Source organism: Puntigrus tetrazona, chromosome 8, assembly GCF_018831695.1.
Source record: "Puntigrus tetrazona isolate hp1 chromosome 8, ASM1883169v1, whole genome shotgun sequence".
NCBI lineage: Eukaryota > Metazoa > Chordata > Actinopteri > Cypriniformes > Cyprinidae > Puntigrus > Puntigrus tetrazona.
In genome coordinates, this window is record NC_056706.1 from 1,080,866 (window position 1) to 1,095,251 (window position 14,386).

General features: G+C 40.4%; 1 protein-coding gene across 1 annotated transcript in view; it reads left to right on the top strand.

Moving 5' to 3' along the window:
* The window catches only part of sema6a (sema domain, transmembrane domain (TM), and cytoplasmic domain, (semaphorin) 6A), a 59,662-nt gene that overhangs the window by 11,025 nt on the left and 34,251 nt on the right, over positions 1-14,386 (top strand). The window contains 2 exon segments of the mRNA XM_043246766.1: positions 9,322-9,463; positions 10,637-10,754. Coding sequence (XP_043102701.1) covers positions 9,364-9,463; positions 10,637-10,754 — 218 coding nt within the window. The 5' untranslated portion in view covers positions 9,322-9,363.

Here is a 14,386-nt window from a genome sequence, read left to right on the forward strand (position 1 = left end):
TTACTTAAAAGTATAAAATAAAAAACAGGTTATAGTAGTATAATTATAGCTGTATCTCTATACAAACAATACAAGTCTATGGGATTTTAACAAGTAAGCATATTTTAGAAGATTTGTAGCCAAGTTATTAACTTGAAAATGATATTAAATGCATTATTCATCTATCAAAAATGAATAAATATCTAAAAATTCCTGAATTAAGATGCATTTACTTGATAGTGAAATGATTTAAGATTCAAATATATGTATATTGTTTTGTTCGTAATTAATTTTTGATATTTTCAGATATTTTCGTTTGCTTTAAGCAAAAATGTTTTGGTTTTTTTTCAAACAGAAAAGAAGACACCAAATCTTTTTAAAAGTGATTTCACTGGAACTCAAGGTGTGTGTTATGTGTTTCTCAGGTGGGATACAGCCTGCAGGGAGAAAGCTGGTCTTCTGTCAGGCTAAAAATAGAATTATACCGAGCAGTGTATAGAAACAATAGAAGTGTGAGGAATAAAAACGGTCAAAAGCAGCAGGTGGGACGGGTTGTGGACGGGACGGTCTCGGGCCGTGAAGGGAAGTGATGTAATGAGCGCTAATCGTCCGCTGGTGCTCTCTTACATGCGCTCGCTTTAATCCGTCTGAGTGAAAGACAGGAGCAGCGCTGGAGGGGCGTCTGGTCCCTCAGATAGAGACTGAGCTCGAGCGTCACACGCTTCATTGTTCGCTGTCTGGACTTCCTGTGTGTCCTCGTGTGCTTCCTGCTCCGTAGGGATGGGCGAGAACGCTTATTCTATTTCCGATACGATACCGATACTTTTGAACATCCGTGTCGGTGATATCGGTACAGATACGCTGTTTTTCCTTAAAAAGAAGCTAAATTATCTGCAAGAAAATTTGAATGTTAAATTATTTGAATGTTTATGTAGTTTATGTAGATGTTTATGCTAGGAAACGATACAAAAACACCGTATTTTGCTGCGTATCGATACCGATAACAACATCCATATCCATACTTCTGAGCTCAACTTTTAAATTATGAAATGCATTAAATTATTAAGAGTAAAACTTATCTTGATATTTGAAACACATTTTAACATTCAGCATGCCTTAACTGCCACTTATTGGGTTATATTTTGTTTACTCATGCTTAAAATAAGTTACATGTTTACCATGGAAATCCAACTTTTTTTATAATCAAAGGATATTGTGGAGGTAATCTTCACAGATAGTACGTCTGCGTGAACGGCGTCAGAGACAGAGAATGACCCGTTCGGTCAACGATGATAAATGAGGGCTGAATGAGATGATAATATGTGGAGATTGTGTGTGCGGCTCATTTAATGGCAGGAGATCCGCCGGGAAAAACCATTTATTCCTGGAATTAAATCTGTGTTTGTCTCACATTGACTTCATGACACTGAATGGAGATAGATTGCTCTTAAATTGCTCTTTTGTGTGCTTTTACATCATGTTTTGTCACTGAAACTATGGCTGGGTGATACTGGAAAAAATATTAGCGCTATACTGTTTCAAAATCATACAGCATTGACACTTATCACCATATTTTTATGTTAGACCTTGAGAACAAATGTAAACCAGACTTTGGCTCTATACATTTTTTATTTTATTTTTTTTCCCTAAATTCTGTGTTTTATATTTTATCGTTACTGGATTCTGTGTTCAAAGATTTATAATAAATAAATGTAATTAATAAAAATAAATAGTTTAAATGTAATTAAATGAAAATATAATAATTGTACTTCAGCACGACTTCTGCATTAAAATCAGTTGTTTCTTTTTAGAAAACTTTAAGTAGACCAGTTTAGCATCCTAAAAGTAGAATTGCAGGACATTTCATTAAGTGTAAATATATGAAAAAACACTTAGCATTTCAAATACATTCGAGTATGTTGATTTTTCTCTAGGGTACTGAAAGCAGATTTATTTTGTCCGTGAAATGAAAATCTCAGTCTGAGTTCCACAGAAGAAATAAAGTCATAAAGAGTGATATTGCCTAAGATTTCCTCTCGTTTTCTGTAAAAATCTTGTTAGTTTTTGCTTAAAACAAGCAAAGCTATCTGCCAATGGTGTAAGAAAAATAATCTTGTTTAGCTTTGAATGAATGATGTTTCTTGCCCCATTAGCACATATCTTTGCTTGTTTGAAAAAAAATGTTGTTCTTTTTTTAGGAAACATGACTTAATATCTTAAATTGTATTGTATGCATCTTGATTGAAGGATGTTTATACAAGAAACAGTGAGTAAGAAGTGTTTTATGAGTGTGTTTGGAGGAAGCTGTGTGTGTGTGTGTGTGTGTGTGTGTGTGTGTGTGTGTGTGTGTGTGTGTGTGTGTGTGTGTGTGTGTGTGTGTGTGTGTGTGTGTGTGTGTGTGTGTGTGTGTGTGTGTGTGTGTGTGTGTCTCTGTGTGTGTGTGTGTGTGTGTGTGTGTGTGTGTGTGTGTGTGTGTGTGTGTGTGTGTGTGTGTGTGTGTGTGTGTGTGTGTGTGTGTCTGTGTGTGTGTGTCTGTGTGTGTGTGTGTGTGTGTGTGTGTGTGTGTGTGTGTGTGTGTGTGTGTGTGTGTGTGTGTGTGTGTCTGTGTGTGTGTGTGTGTGTGTGTGTGTGTGTGTGTGTGTGTGTGTGTGTGTGTGTGTGTGTGCGCCGGACTGATGCTGGTGTCTAATGCAGGTTCTCCTGCGGCTGATGTGATAAGACCTCTTTGTTCTGCTCGTCTCACACAAACACTCCAGGCCTTCAGATGATTTTTCACGGCGAGCTGATGCTCATCTTCTCCGTCAGGAATCCTCCAGGGCCGTTTTAAAGTCAAAACTTCCACTTTGCCATATCAGAATGCAATTTGTGGCGTCTGGAGCGTAAGCTGCTTTAGTGCTGCTGTTTATTTTGCAGCGGCGGAGGGTTTTATCTGAAAGAGAGCGTAATCCTCGCGGCGGGCGTTCAGCTCTGAGATGTTGCTGACAGCTTTGAGTCTCTTTGTGTTTGAGCTCTGAGAGAAGCTCCGGCCGTGAACTCCAGAGATCATCGACGCACGTCACTCTAAACAATATGGAGACTTCGCTGAGGACTCGCAAACTTTTCTATTAGCAGAATCTGGAAGCATCGGTATATTAAATCAATTAAACTGTACTATCTGCGTTTGGAAATCTCGCGGCGATAAGTGGAGCGTTACTCTGGTTCCTACGAAGGATTTCTCCGCTGGCTTAAAATAAGCTCTGCGTATGATTCTTACATGTTTTGTTCACCGTGATAATCTTCACTTTCGTGAAGCCTGTATCAGCAGAAGTGAAAAGCTAAAGTACGCTATCGTTCATCTCCTGACCAGACTTCTAGTCTCTGTTTAAAATCATTTCCCTGAAGGTTTGACTGTAGGTCTTTGCACACCGAGGTTTTCTCATATGCTTGCTAAGGATGTGATGACACAGAAATCTGAACGAAGGTTTGTTAACGTAAGGTCGTGTTTATTTTTTAACGTGCTAAAATTTAGTGTGCAAAGACAGGTGAAAAGATTTTACACACCAAAGCCTCACAGATCACTCCGAGAGTCAAGATTTTATTCGTCACATACAGTTTATACAGGTACAGCTTGTAGTGGAATATATTTTGGTACATTTCAAGAGAAAGAAGAAATGTATTTAAATGTAGAATGTAGAATAAATACTTACAACAAAAAATACACATCAAAATAACAATATATCATGACAATAAAATAAAATGTAAAATGTATGTAGAATGTAAACAGGTTATGTAGAGCTAGACAAAGTGTGCAAATGATCTTATTAAGATGCACCAAACCAAAAATATGCAGGATTTATGTGTTCCTTTAATATAAATGAGATACTATTGTCAATTTTATTTTTATTTTAAATGATTGTTTCATTTTATATTTTTAGTTTTAATGAAAATTTTTGATATTTTTATTTGTATATTTAGATTTTTTTATTTATAGTGTTCATAGTGTTTAATGTCTATATAAATGATTTATATAAATATAAATATATATATTAACCTTTTAAAAAAAAATTCACTTGCTAAATATCTTTGCAGAAAAGATGCATGAAATATGACTAAACATGCGTTTTCCTTGTAAACGTCACATCTTGCGTCTTTTGCATCGTCTTTTCAAAACCACGATTCATCTATTTAAAAAAAGCTTAATCATGGAAAAACATGGCGCTTCAGTCAGCCCTAGTTTGCAAGAGTTCACTTATAAAGTCTGAAAGTGAGGATCTGTTTGGTTTGTGGCACCAGACAGGTTTCTTTAGACTTTTGTTCAGCACAGATATTCGTTCACGTATCTGAGCGAAACCCCTCCCTATTGATTTCAGGCCAGTGGAACAGGAAGTGCTGAAATACTCAACTTCTTTCAATCGTTGATGTCCTTGACGTAGATGTCGTGTGTTTTTACTGTTCTAGAGATCTAGAGACTGACAGGAGATCATTTCTCCTCAGATGACGTGATCTTTCCTGCTCTTGTGTTTTCTTCCCCCTGAGGGAAATGACTTTAACTTGACTTTAATAAGTGTATATGGACGTTCTCCTCTAAAGCTCTTTAAATGATGAGCACGTAAAGCAGTAAAGTGGCATCGTTTTCCTCTGTCCTGAATAATGATTGCTGCTATTGCTGTTGTTTTGTCTCTCAGTCCCACCGTCTCTATACGTCACTTTCTATATTCTCCTCATGAGCGCTTCAAATTAGCACCAATTATTCTAAGTGTAAAATTAAATTACAGGCTCTAATGAAGGAGTGGAGCTGCTCCGTAGCTCTGCATGCGGATCACGTAACCTCGCAATTCAATTGAGATGCTTTTCTCCCGCATCTCTGTTTTGAGAAACACAGACCTGTGATGTATGACGCTAGAAGCTCAATTAGTGAGAAATCTCCATTAGAAAAATTGCATGACACAGCTGATATCAGGAGCGGCTCGTCACGCGGTAAAGAAACCAGATATTGAGCGGGAGAAAGAGAAACATGGAGCTTCTGAGTTATTTCAGCATCGTCAGCTTTTATTCCAGTTTGAGTTTCTTTAGTGTTTCAAACTTGATTAAACATAAAAGATAAAAGAAAGTGTATTTTATTCAAGGTTCATTTCTTTAAAGTAACAAAAATGTAAAATATATATGTGTGTGTGTGTGTGTGTGTGTGTGTGTGTGAGTGTGTGTGTGTGTGTGTGTGTGTGTGTGTGTGTGTGTGTGTGTGTGTGTGTGTGTGTGTGTGTGTGTGTGTGTGTGTGTGTGTGTGTGTGTGTGTGTGTGTGTGTGTGTGTGTGTGTGTGTGTGTGTGTGTGTGTGTGTGTGTGTGTGTGTGTGTGTGTGTGTGTGTGTGTGTGTGTGTGTGTGTGTGTGTGTGTGTGTGTGTGTGTGTGTGTGTGTGTGTGTGTGTGTGTGTGTGTGTGTGTGTGTGTGTGTGTGTGTGTGTGTGTGTGTGTGTGTGTGTGTGTGTGTGTGTGTGTGAGTGTGTGTGTGTGTGTGTGTGTGTGTGTGTGTGTGTGTGTGTGTGTGTGTGTGTGTGTGTGTGTGTGTGTGTGTGTGTGTGTGTGTGTGTGTGTGTGTGTGTGTGTGTGTGTGTGTGTGTGTGTGTGTGTGTGTGTGTGTGTGTGTGTGTGTGTGTGTGTGTGTGTGTGTGTGTGTGTGTGTGTGTGTGTGTGTGTGTGTGTGTGTGTGTGTGTGTGTGTGTGTGTGTGTGTGTGTGTGTGTGTGTGTGTGTGTGTGTGTGTGTGTGTGTGTGTGTGTGTGTGTGTGTGTGTGTGTGTGTATGTACTGTCATAAATTTGTGGTGATTCTCGTGATCTGTAGTTTATTCTCAGGAATTGTGATGTATTCTTGTATTCTTGTAAATGCAATGTATTCTTGATTTGCGTATTATCATGATTGTGTGGAGTACTGTCATAAATTTGTAGTGTATTTCAGGTATATTCCCATAATTTGAGGTGTATTTTAGTGATTTCCAGTGTATTCTCATGATTTACGGTGTAATCTTGTTATTTGAGGTGTATTTTAGTGATTTGTCATTTCAACTACATATAGCTGTTCAGTACATAGTGGAGTGAGACACTGTTTCTCCAGGACCTGGTGCTACATGGAGTCACACACACAACACAACACAAAAGATCTCACATACTGAGCTGAGACGGTGTCTTAGACACATAAAGTGTAAAGTGTGCAGACTAGTGCAAACAGCAGGGGACTAGCGTGCAAACCCAGTGTGCAAACAGTGCAAACAGTGCAAAGACAAAATCAGTGCAAGAACACAAAATACAATCAACAATAAATATAACGTGCTTATAGAACAGGAAGTCCATTCAGGTGTGGTTATTGAGGAGTCTGGGAAGAAGCTGTTCAGCGGTCTGCTTGTGAGGACCTGACTGCTCCGGTCCTGGGCTAGATGGTGGATGCAGCGTGTGGAGAAGATGTTCATGATAGAGGACAGAGAGAACATCAATGATCTTTTCAGTCATCTTTTCAATAATCTTATTCTCATGCTTTACAGTGTATTCTCGTGATTTGAAGTGTATTTTAGTGATTTACGGTGTATTCTCATGCTTTACGGTGTATTCTCATGATTTACGGAGTATTCTTGTGTTTTGAGGTGTATTCTTGTAATGTGTGTTGTATTTTCCTTATTTGCGGTGTATTCTCATGACTTGAGGTGTATTCTCGTGGTTTGCACTGTATTCTCGTGCACTGGTCTTCTGGTCTTCTCTGTGAATGTGTCTGTAAGCGTGGGTTCAGTTCGCTCTCATCTCTGCTGATTAGTGAGGTTTAACTCCGATGAGGGCGAGTGACTGAGAACGAGTCTTTAAAGCATCAGATCCAATTAAGAGCAGCTGTAAGGAAGCTCGGGTCGGCTCGGGTTCTCCGCGTGTCTCTGCTCGAAGCCTTGTTTTGATGGATCAGACGTCACACAGAAGCACAGCGCATGCTTTTCAGGTTAAAGCTGCTTCAGTGCGTTTGTGTTCATTCATCCTGATCATGATTTGAGTTTCAGGCCTCAGAGCTTCTGCTGCAGGTGTAACAGGATCGTGAAGCTCCATCCTGTCGTGTGTTCATATCGCTGTCAGCGGGTGTGTGTTTCGTTGTTTCTGTGATCTGATGGTCAGTCCAGCACTGATCTACAGTAGAGCCCGTGAAAGATGTTTGGGTTTTGGATAGTTAGGTTTTATGTTGCAGGAACATTGTTTTGAAATGTTCCTAAAGCATTTAATGTCCATCTTTCTTGCTGTGATTATGTTATTTAAAGATTAGCTTCTTATAACATTCAACAGCTATTTCATTATCCCAAATATAACGTTATTGAATGTTTATTTGTAATATTTAAGAACATTAAAATGTCCAGTTATGTTTATAATTAGAATGTTATTTTAAGGTTACAAAAACGTTTTTAGAATGTTCATAAAATACAAATAACATCATGAGAACGTTCAGAGGCTTTTCTCTAAATGATTTCTGTAAACATCGTGAAAATGTCTATCAATTAATAATACAGTAATAAGAAAGTTCCATAAATATTACTTTAAAACGTTTTGTTTCACAAATGAATGAAAGTTGTCAGAATGTTGATTTATTACTAAATATATTTTATTTTAAACCCTATAGATATATCTCTGTCACAATGTCTTTCATTTTGTTCCTGTGTTTATATGAGTTTGTGTTTATAAGTGACAAACTCTAGTCCAAACCATATTTGAATTGAATTAATAAATACAGGCCTACTTTTGATACATTAATACAATTTGAGCTTTTAAGCTTCTTAATTTTAAGCAGACTTTTATTTTATTTACACAGGACTTGCTTGAAAACTTTGAGTTTTTTGTGATGTGATATATATATAAATATATATATATATACATGATATTACAGCTGTTTTATTGCAGATAATTAAATGTAAAATAAAATGCTGCTGCTGATGTGTGGACTTAGACGATCATCTAGCGGTGTGTGAAATGTGGCTCGTGATCTCAGATGTATAAATGTGATGTATGTCACGTATAAACAACGGCCTTCACGACAGGTTTTGTGCCTGGTCTCACGGCGGGTCTGTGATGTGAGCTGATCTCCTGCTCCGTCGCTCGTGTTGATCTGATGTGTAGATGCGGCGGGTTTGTTTGCTGAAAGCAGTGTGAGTTATTTATTCAGCGGCGTGTGATGAAGAGCAGACGAACCAGCCGCTGCGTTCAGCCCTTTCCTGGTCAAATCTGACAGAAACGAGGAGCTTTTCATTTCTCTGTGCTGGATGTTAACCAGCCTCTGGTTTATTAACACGAGCGCCGTTCTCTTCAGGAGGGCCACAAATATCAGTTACTGGCATTTCAATTACAGAGCAGCTCGTCAAGCACTGCTTTAATTAATTATAGTGTGTGAGTGTGTGTGTGTGTGTGTGTGTGTGTGTGTGTGTGTGTGTGTGTGTGTGTGTGTGTGTGTGTGTGTGTGTGTGTGTGTGTGTGTGTGTGTGTGTTGTGTGTGTGTGTGTGTGTGTGTGTGTGTGTGTGTGTGTGTGTGTGTGTGTGTGTGTGTGTGTGTGTGTGTGTGTGTGTGTGTGTGTGTGTGTGTGTGTGTGTGTGTGTGTGTGTGTGTGTGTGTGTGTGTGTGTGTGTGTGTGTGTGTGTGTGTGTGTGTGTGTGTGTGTGTGTGTGTGTGTGTGTGTGTGTGTGTGTGTGTGTGTGTGTGTGTGTGTGTGTGTGTGTGTGTGAGAGACGTGTTGTGTGGCAGCTGACATCGGTGTTCACTGGAAGAAATGATTCTCTTAGTGTTTTGAGACGAATCAAGTAAAATGAGCAGAAATATCTGCCAGTGGGGCAAGAAAAATGATTAGTTGTTTAGTTTTTGAGTCGATTATTTTTCTTACCCCATTAGCAGATGTTTTTGCTTGTTTTATGCGAAAGTTTGGTTATTTAATTTAGAAAACAAGGCTTAAGTCATTTTACTCGTACAGTAAAGTCAACACAATGTTTTATGATGGTTTTTCTCCTGAAAAGCGAAAGCAGTGAGTCTCTGAGAATAAAAGCGTCTGCCAGATGCATGAATGTAAAGCCATCGCTCACACATGTTTTTCTCCCGTGCAGCAGGCTCTGGCTCTGATCTGCAGTGATTTGTTGGTAATTTGTTGCACGAGGAAACCGGTGCGTCCCTGAGAGCATGCGAGGTCAGAGGTCAGCGTGTAAATCAGACCCATCTCTTACAGGCCGAGGTTCATGTCAGCAGTTCTCTCAGGCTACCCATGATGCTCAGCGGCGCGATCGATCTCTGACGCATGTTGTGCTAAAGTCAGTTAAAGCGACCTGCTGATTAGGTGTGTGTGTGTGTGTGTGTGTGTGTGCGCAGGCTGAAGTTCAGAAGTGATCGAGCGGAGCGGAGGACTCAAACATGCGGTCTCAGGCCTTGTTGCTGTATTTCACCGTGCTGCAGACGGCCAGAGCCGCTTTCCCAGAAGACACCGAGCCAATCAGTATTTCACACGGCAACTGTGAGTAACGTCTCACCTCCTCGCTCTCAAAGCTGATTCTGCTGGACACAGAAACTGTAAATGCTGTCTGAGTCGGCCAGACTTCAGAGATCCTCTTTTGTTTTGCCTGTCAGGATGAAAGACTTACTAACACACTCTCTCTCACACACACACACACACACACACACACACACACACACACACACTCACACACACACACACACACACACACACACACACACACACACACACACACACACACACACACACACACACACACACACACACACACACACACACACACACACACACACACACACACACACACACACACACACACACACACACACACACACACACACACACACACACACACACACACACACACACACACACACACACACACACACACACACACACACACACACACACACACACACACACACACACACACACACACACACACACACACACACACTCACACACACACACACACACACACACACACACACACACACACACACACACACACACACACACACACACACACACACACACACACACACACACACAAACACACAGTGTTTATTAAGTGAAAAAATTAAACAAGAATCATGAACTTCTGAATCCAAAGTTCTCTTGAAATGCATGCTAATTAGTGCATATTTAATGAGAAGATGCCTCATTTACATATTAAAACATAACATTCAGGAAACACGTGGTTATATTTTTTAATGTAATCAGTCAACTAGAGAGGTATGATAATGTCTATGATTTTTAAGATTAAATTAACATGTTTACCCTCATTCAGCTCAAATCATCAAAATGCAAAACAATATCAATTCAAATAAAACTTTTACTAAAAAATCATGTGATTATTGGCCAGCATCAGAGAGCTGCGAACATGTGATCGATTGTTATGGATGAAATTTGTTCGTTTCGTCCCAATTGCTCAGTAATGAAGTGTTTGGCTCGTTTCTCAACGGTTGAAGAATACACTGCAAGAAATACAAATATCTAAACATTCAGAATGATTCTTGTTTGCAAAATAAGTGTTCGTTTTTGCTTAAAACAAGCAAAGAAATCGGCTGAAAGACAGTCTTAATTCAAAGGCTAAACAAGATGTCGCTTGTTTTAAGGGAAAACCCAACAAAAAATTGCATGAATCAAACTCTGTTCCCGCTTCTCCGTCAGATACCAAACAATACCCAGCGTTCGTGGGCCACAAGCCGGGCAGGAACAACACGCAGCGGCACAAGCTGGACATTCAGCTGATCGTCATCATGAACCGCACGCTCTACGTGGCCGCGAGGTGAGTCTGCTATTTAAAGAGCGGCCGGTGGTTATCAGACGCCGCTGAAGCGCAGATCGAGCAGATTGTTGGCATGGTAACCGGCAGCCCATTCCAGCAGGCCGTTCTCAGCATACGGACGAGAAGCAGCACATGTTCAGAGACGCAGAGCCAGCGGCCGTGAGAATCATCTGCCCTGCCCACAAATATCTACACGTCCTTACATTTACTGGAGGATGCAGATATGGTGTCTGGTTTTCTGAGCAACTGAAATAAAACCACGCACACGTTTCATTTCGGTACTGAAACAAAAATGATATGGATGTATAAATATTTAAAAAAATGTTGGACTGTAAGAAGACTGGGTGAAACGACTTCAAATTGTGTCTGGTTTTCTGTAAAAAAAATATTAATTCAATTTACAAATATTACGTTTCCTGCCAATGGGTCAAGAAAAATTATCTAGTTTAAAGAGAACTTTTCTTACTCCAGTGGCAGATATTTTTGCTTGATTTACGGAAAAACATTTGGATGATTTTTTTAAGAAACAAGACTTCATGATTCAAGAACATTTAGATATTTTTATTGATGTTTAGGCAAGATTACTAAGTAAGAAAATGCAATTTTTTTGTAGTGTTTCGTTATACGTTTCTTTAAGTGTCTTTAAAAGATTTACCTTCATAAATCCTGCAGAAACCGTGACTTATCTTTTCACGAAAGGACCTTCTAAATTGTAATTCTGCCGGTCGTAGCAGATCTTGTTAAACACACCTGATCACTCTCTGATTGATTGACAGCTGTAGGCCCCTCCCACTCACTCTCCACTAATGAAACGGCTGGGGCTCCGATTGATTGATAGCTGCAGGCTCCGCCCCCTCAGGTCTCTGATCAGTGGTTGCTCCGGCGCTGGGTCAGTGTTCTTCTGTCGGTCAGATCTTTTCACACTAGATCAGTTGTTTTCTTCTCTGTGGTTTTCTTCTCAGCTCCAGGCTCTTTTGGGCTTTCTGTTGTTTTGAGGTTTTATTTAGGCCTGTAGTGGCTGATGTGACTCAACGCCTCTGTGAAAAGAGGGTTTTTTTGAGTTTTTCTTCAGTTTGTGTTGTTTCTTGAGACCTCAGTGCAGCTCGACATAAAAACCGTGGTGAAAATACAGCAGGACAGAACGATCGTGTGCTAGTTTCTTCATACTCGGGTCAATTTTTCAGAAACTCTTCACGCATTCCTCCTAATGAACAATGTTAGGCGTGACCTCGGACTTGAACGGTTTTGTAAAGTGTGTGTAAATGCGAGTGTTTTCACTGAATGCATTGATAAATGATCTGGTTTATGCACACAGATGCTGCTGAGCTTCACAGTGTGAGAAGGAATAGAAATATTGAGGCGTGTGATTATAAAAGTCTGTAATTATAGATTCAGTTGATGATTGCAGACTCAGATATATAGACTCAGTACAGAGCTGAGGTTTCTCACTAGATGTGTTTCCACTTTTAAGATCTTTTTGGAATATTGCACTAAAACTGGATGGAGACGCCATTAGAAAACACATATGTGCACGACTGAGTCAAAGCACTTTATCTGATAAGAAATAAATGTGCATAAACTTTGATGGAAACACATTTAATGAATAAATCAAACGACCATCACTGTAAAAAATCCCATCAAAGGCTTTTCTTGTTAAGCCTAGAGTTTTATGGGTCTGTCGTCGAAGGCGTGCTGAATTTCTTGATGACGGTGTGCTTTGGTTAGGAATATAACCGCTGCTTAGAAAAGCCTGTGATCTCTCCACTCGGGATGAGATCTGTGTCTCCCTTTAGAGGAAAAAAAGGTCCAGCAATCCTGAAGACCTTTTTAATCCAGCCAGACAGCTCTTTACGCCTCTTCCTTCAGGAAATGTTGTTTTGGTCTGTCACCAGAATATTTCTGTATAATTGTCTTCCACAACTGTGTTCACAAATAACAGAAAAATCCTCCTCCTCTCAAAGCATTGACAGCGTTATTGTGTTTTATCTGCTTGCTCCGAGGTGCGAGGGATTTATTTTATATGAAAATGAATATATTCAGTGGCTTCCCCTGCTGTGGTTTTCTTAGGGATATTTAGTGCTGCTTTAACAGGAAGTCATTATTTAGGACTCGTTGGATGGAAACTGTGCTTTATGTGATATTCCAGTTTTGTGCTTAATTTAAATTGAATCTTTGGATGGAAACACAGCTAGTGTGTGATGAGAAACGTACACAGCGCGCACACACACACACACACACACACACACACACACACACAAACACAGACGCACTGATTCACACACAGATGCATGTACACACATACACATATACACACACACACAAACACACACACTCTCACACGCACACACAGAATCACACCCATAGACTCAAACACACACACACTCAAGCACAGACACACTAACAGACTCACAAAACACACACACACACACACACACACACACATACACATATAAACACACACTTACACTCACACTCACAGACTCATGCACACACACACTCGCGCACACACTCACACACTCACACACACACACACAATCTCACACACGCAAGCACACAGACTCACAGACATAGACTCACGCACACACACACACACACACACACACACACACACACACACACTCACACACTCACAGACATAGACTCACACACTCGCACACACACACACACACTCACACACACACACACACACACACACACACATATAAACACACACTTACACTTACACTCACAGACTCATGCACACACACACTCACACACACACACACACACACACACACACACACACACACACACACACACACACACACAATCTCACACACGCAAGCACACAGACTCACACACATAGACTCACACACACAGACACACACACACACACACACAGACATAGACTCACACACTCGCACACACACACACACACACACACACACACACACACACAGCTGAGCTCAGGGTCTCGTGGGACATTGTCCACATTCCTGAGGCCGTGGCCGAGGCGTCTCCTAAGAACCCAGACCGGTCTCGAGCAGAAGAACGCTGGTCCACTGACCCCAGAACAGCTGAGAGATCCCGGAACGGTCTGGGGGCGGAGCTTCGGCGGAGGATTGACAGGTGTGAGACGCATACTAATGAGCTCCTTTCTCTGCGAACACACAGAGTGAGAGAGTTTGACAAAAGACCACCAGATGGACGCATGAGAAGCACATTCCTGGACACAAAGAGCCTCTGTTGAGCTCTGAACGATCGGCACAAACAGATCAGACCTGCGCTCAGAAACCCATCAAACGTGAGGCCGGCGGTGTGTTTCAGTGCGTTTCAAGCTTGAACCTGATGGATTATTCACTTTCTTTCCTTTGGAGTTTTTTGTCCAATCACACAAAGCCTAGTCAGTCGTGTTTGTTTAGTTTATATAGTGCTTTATACCATATAGACTGACAGAGATAAAGAGGAAAATAACAGAATCAAGTATGAAACTCATTAAGAAGAAGGTTCTTGATGGTCATCGTAACAGAATTTCTAATCAGCAACGACGAAAACAGTAAAAACAAAGCCTTCCAATCATTTAAATCCACTCATAAACCTGCATAAATCACATGTTAATTATGATCATGGTTTCTGCTTCTTTGAAAGAACCT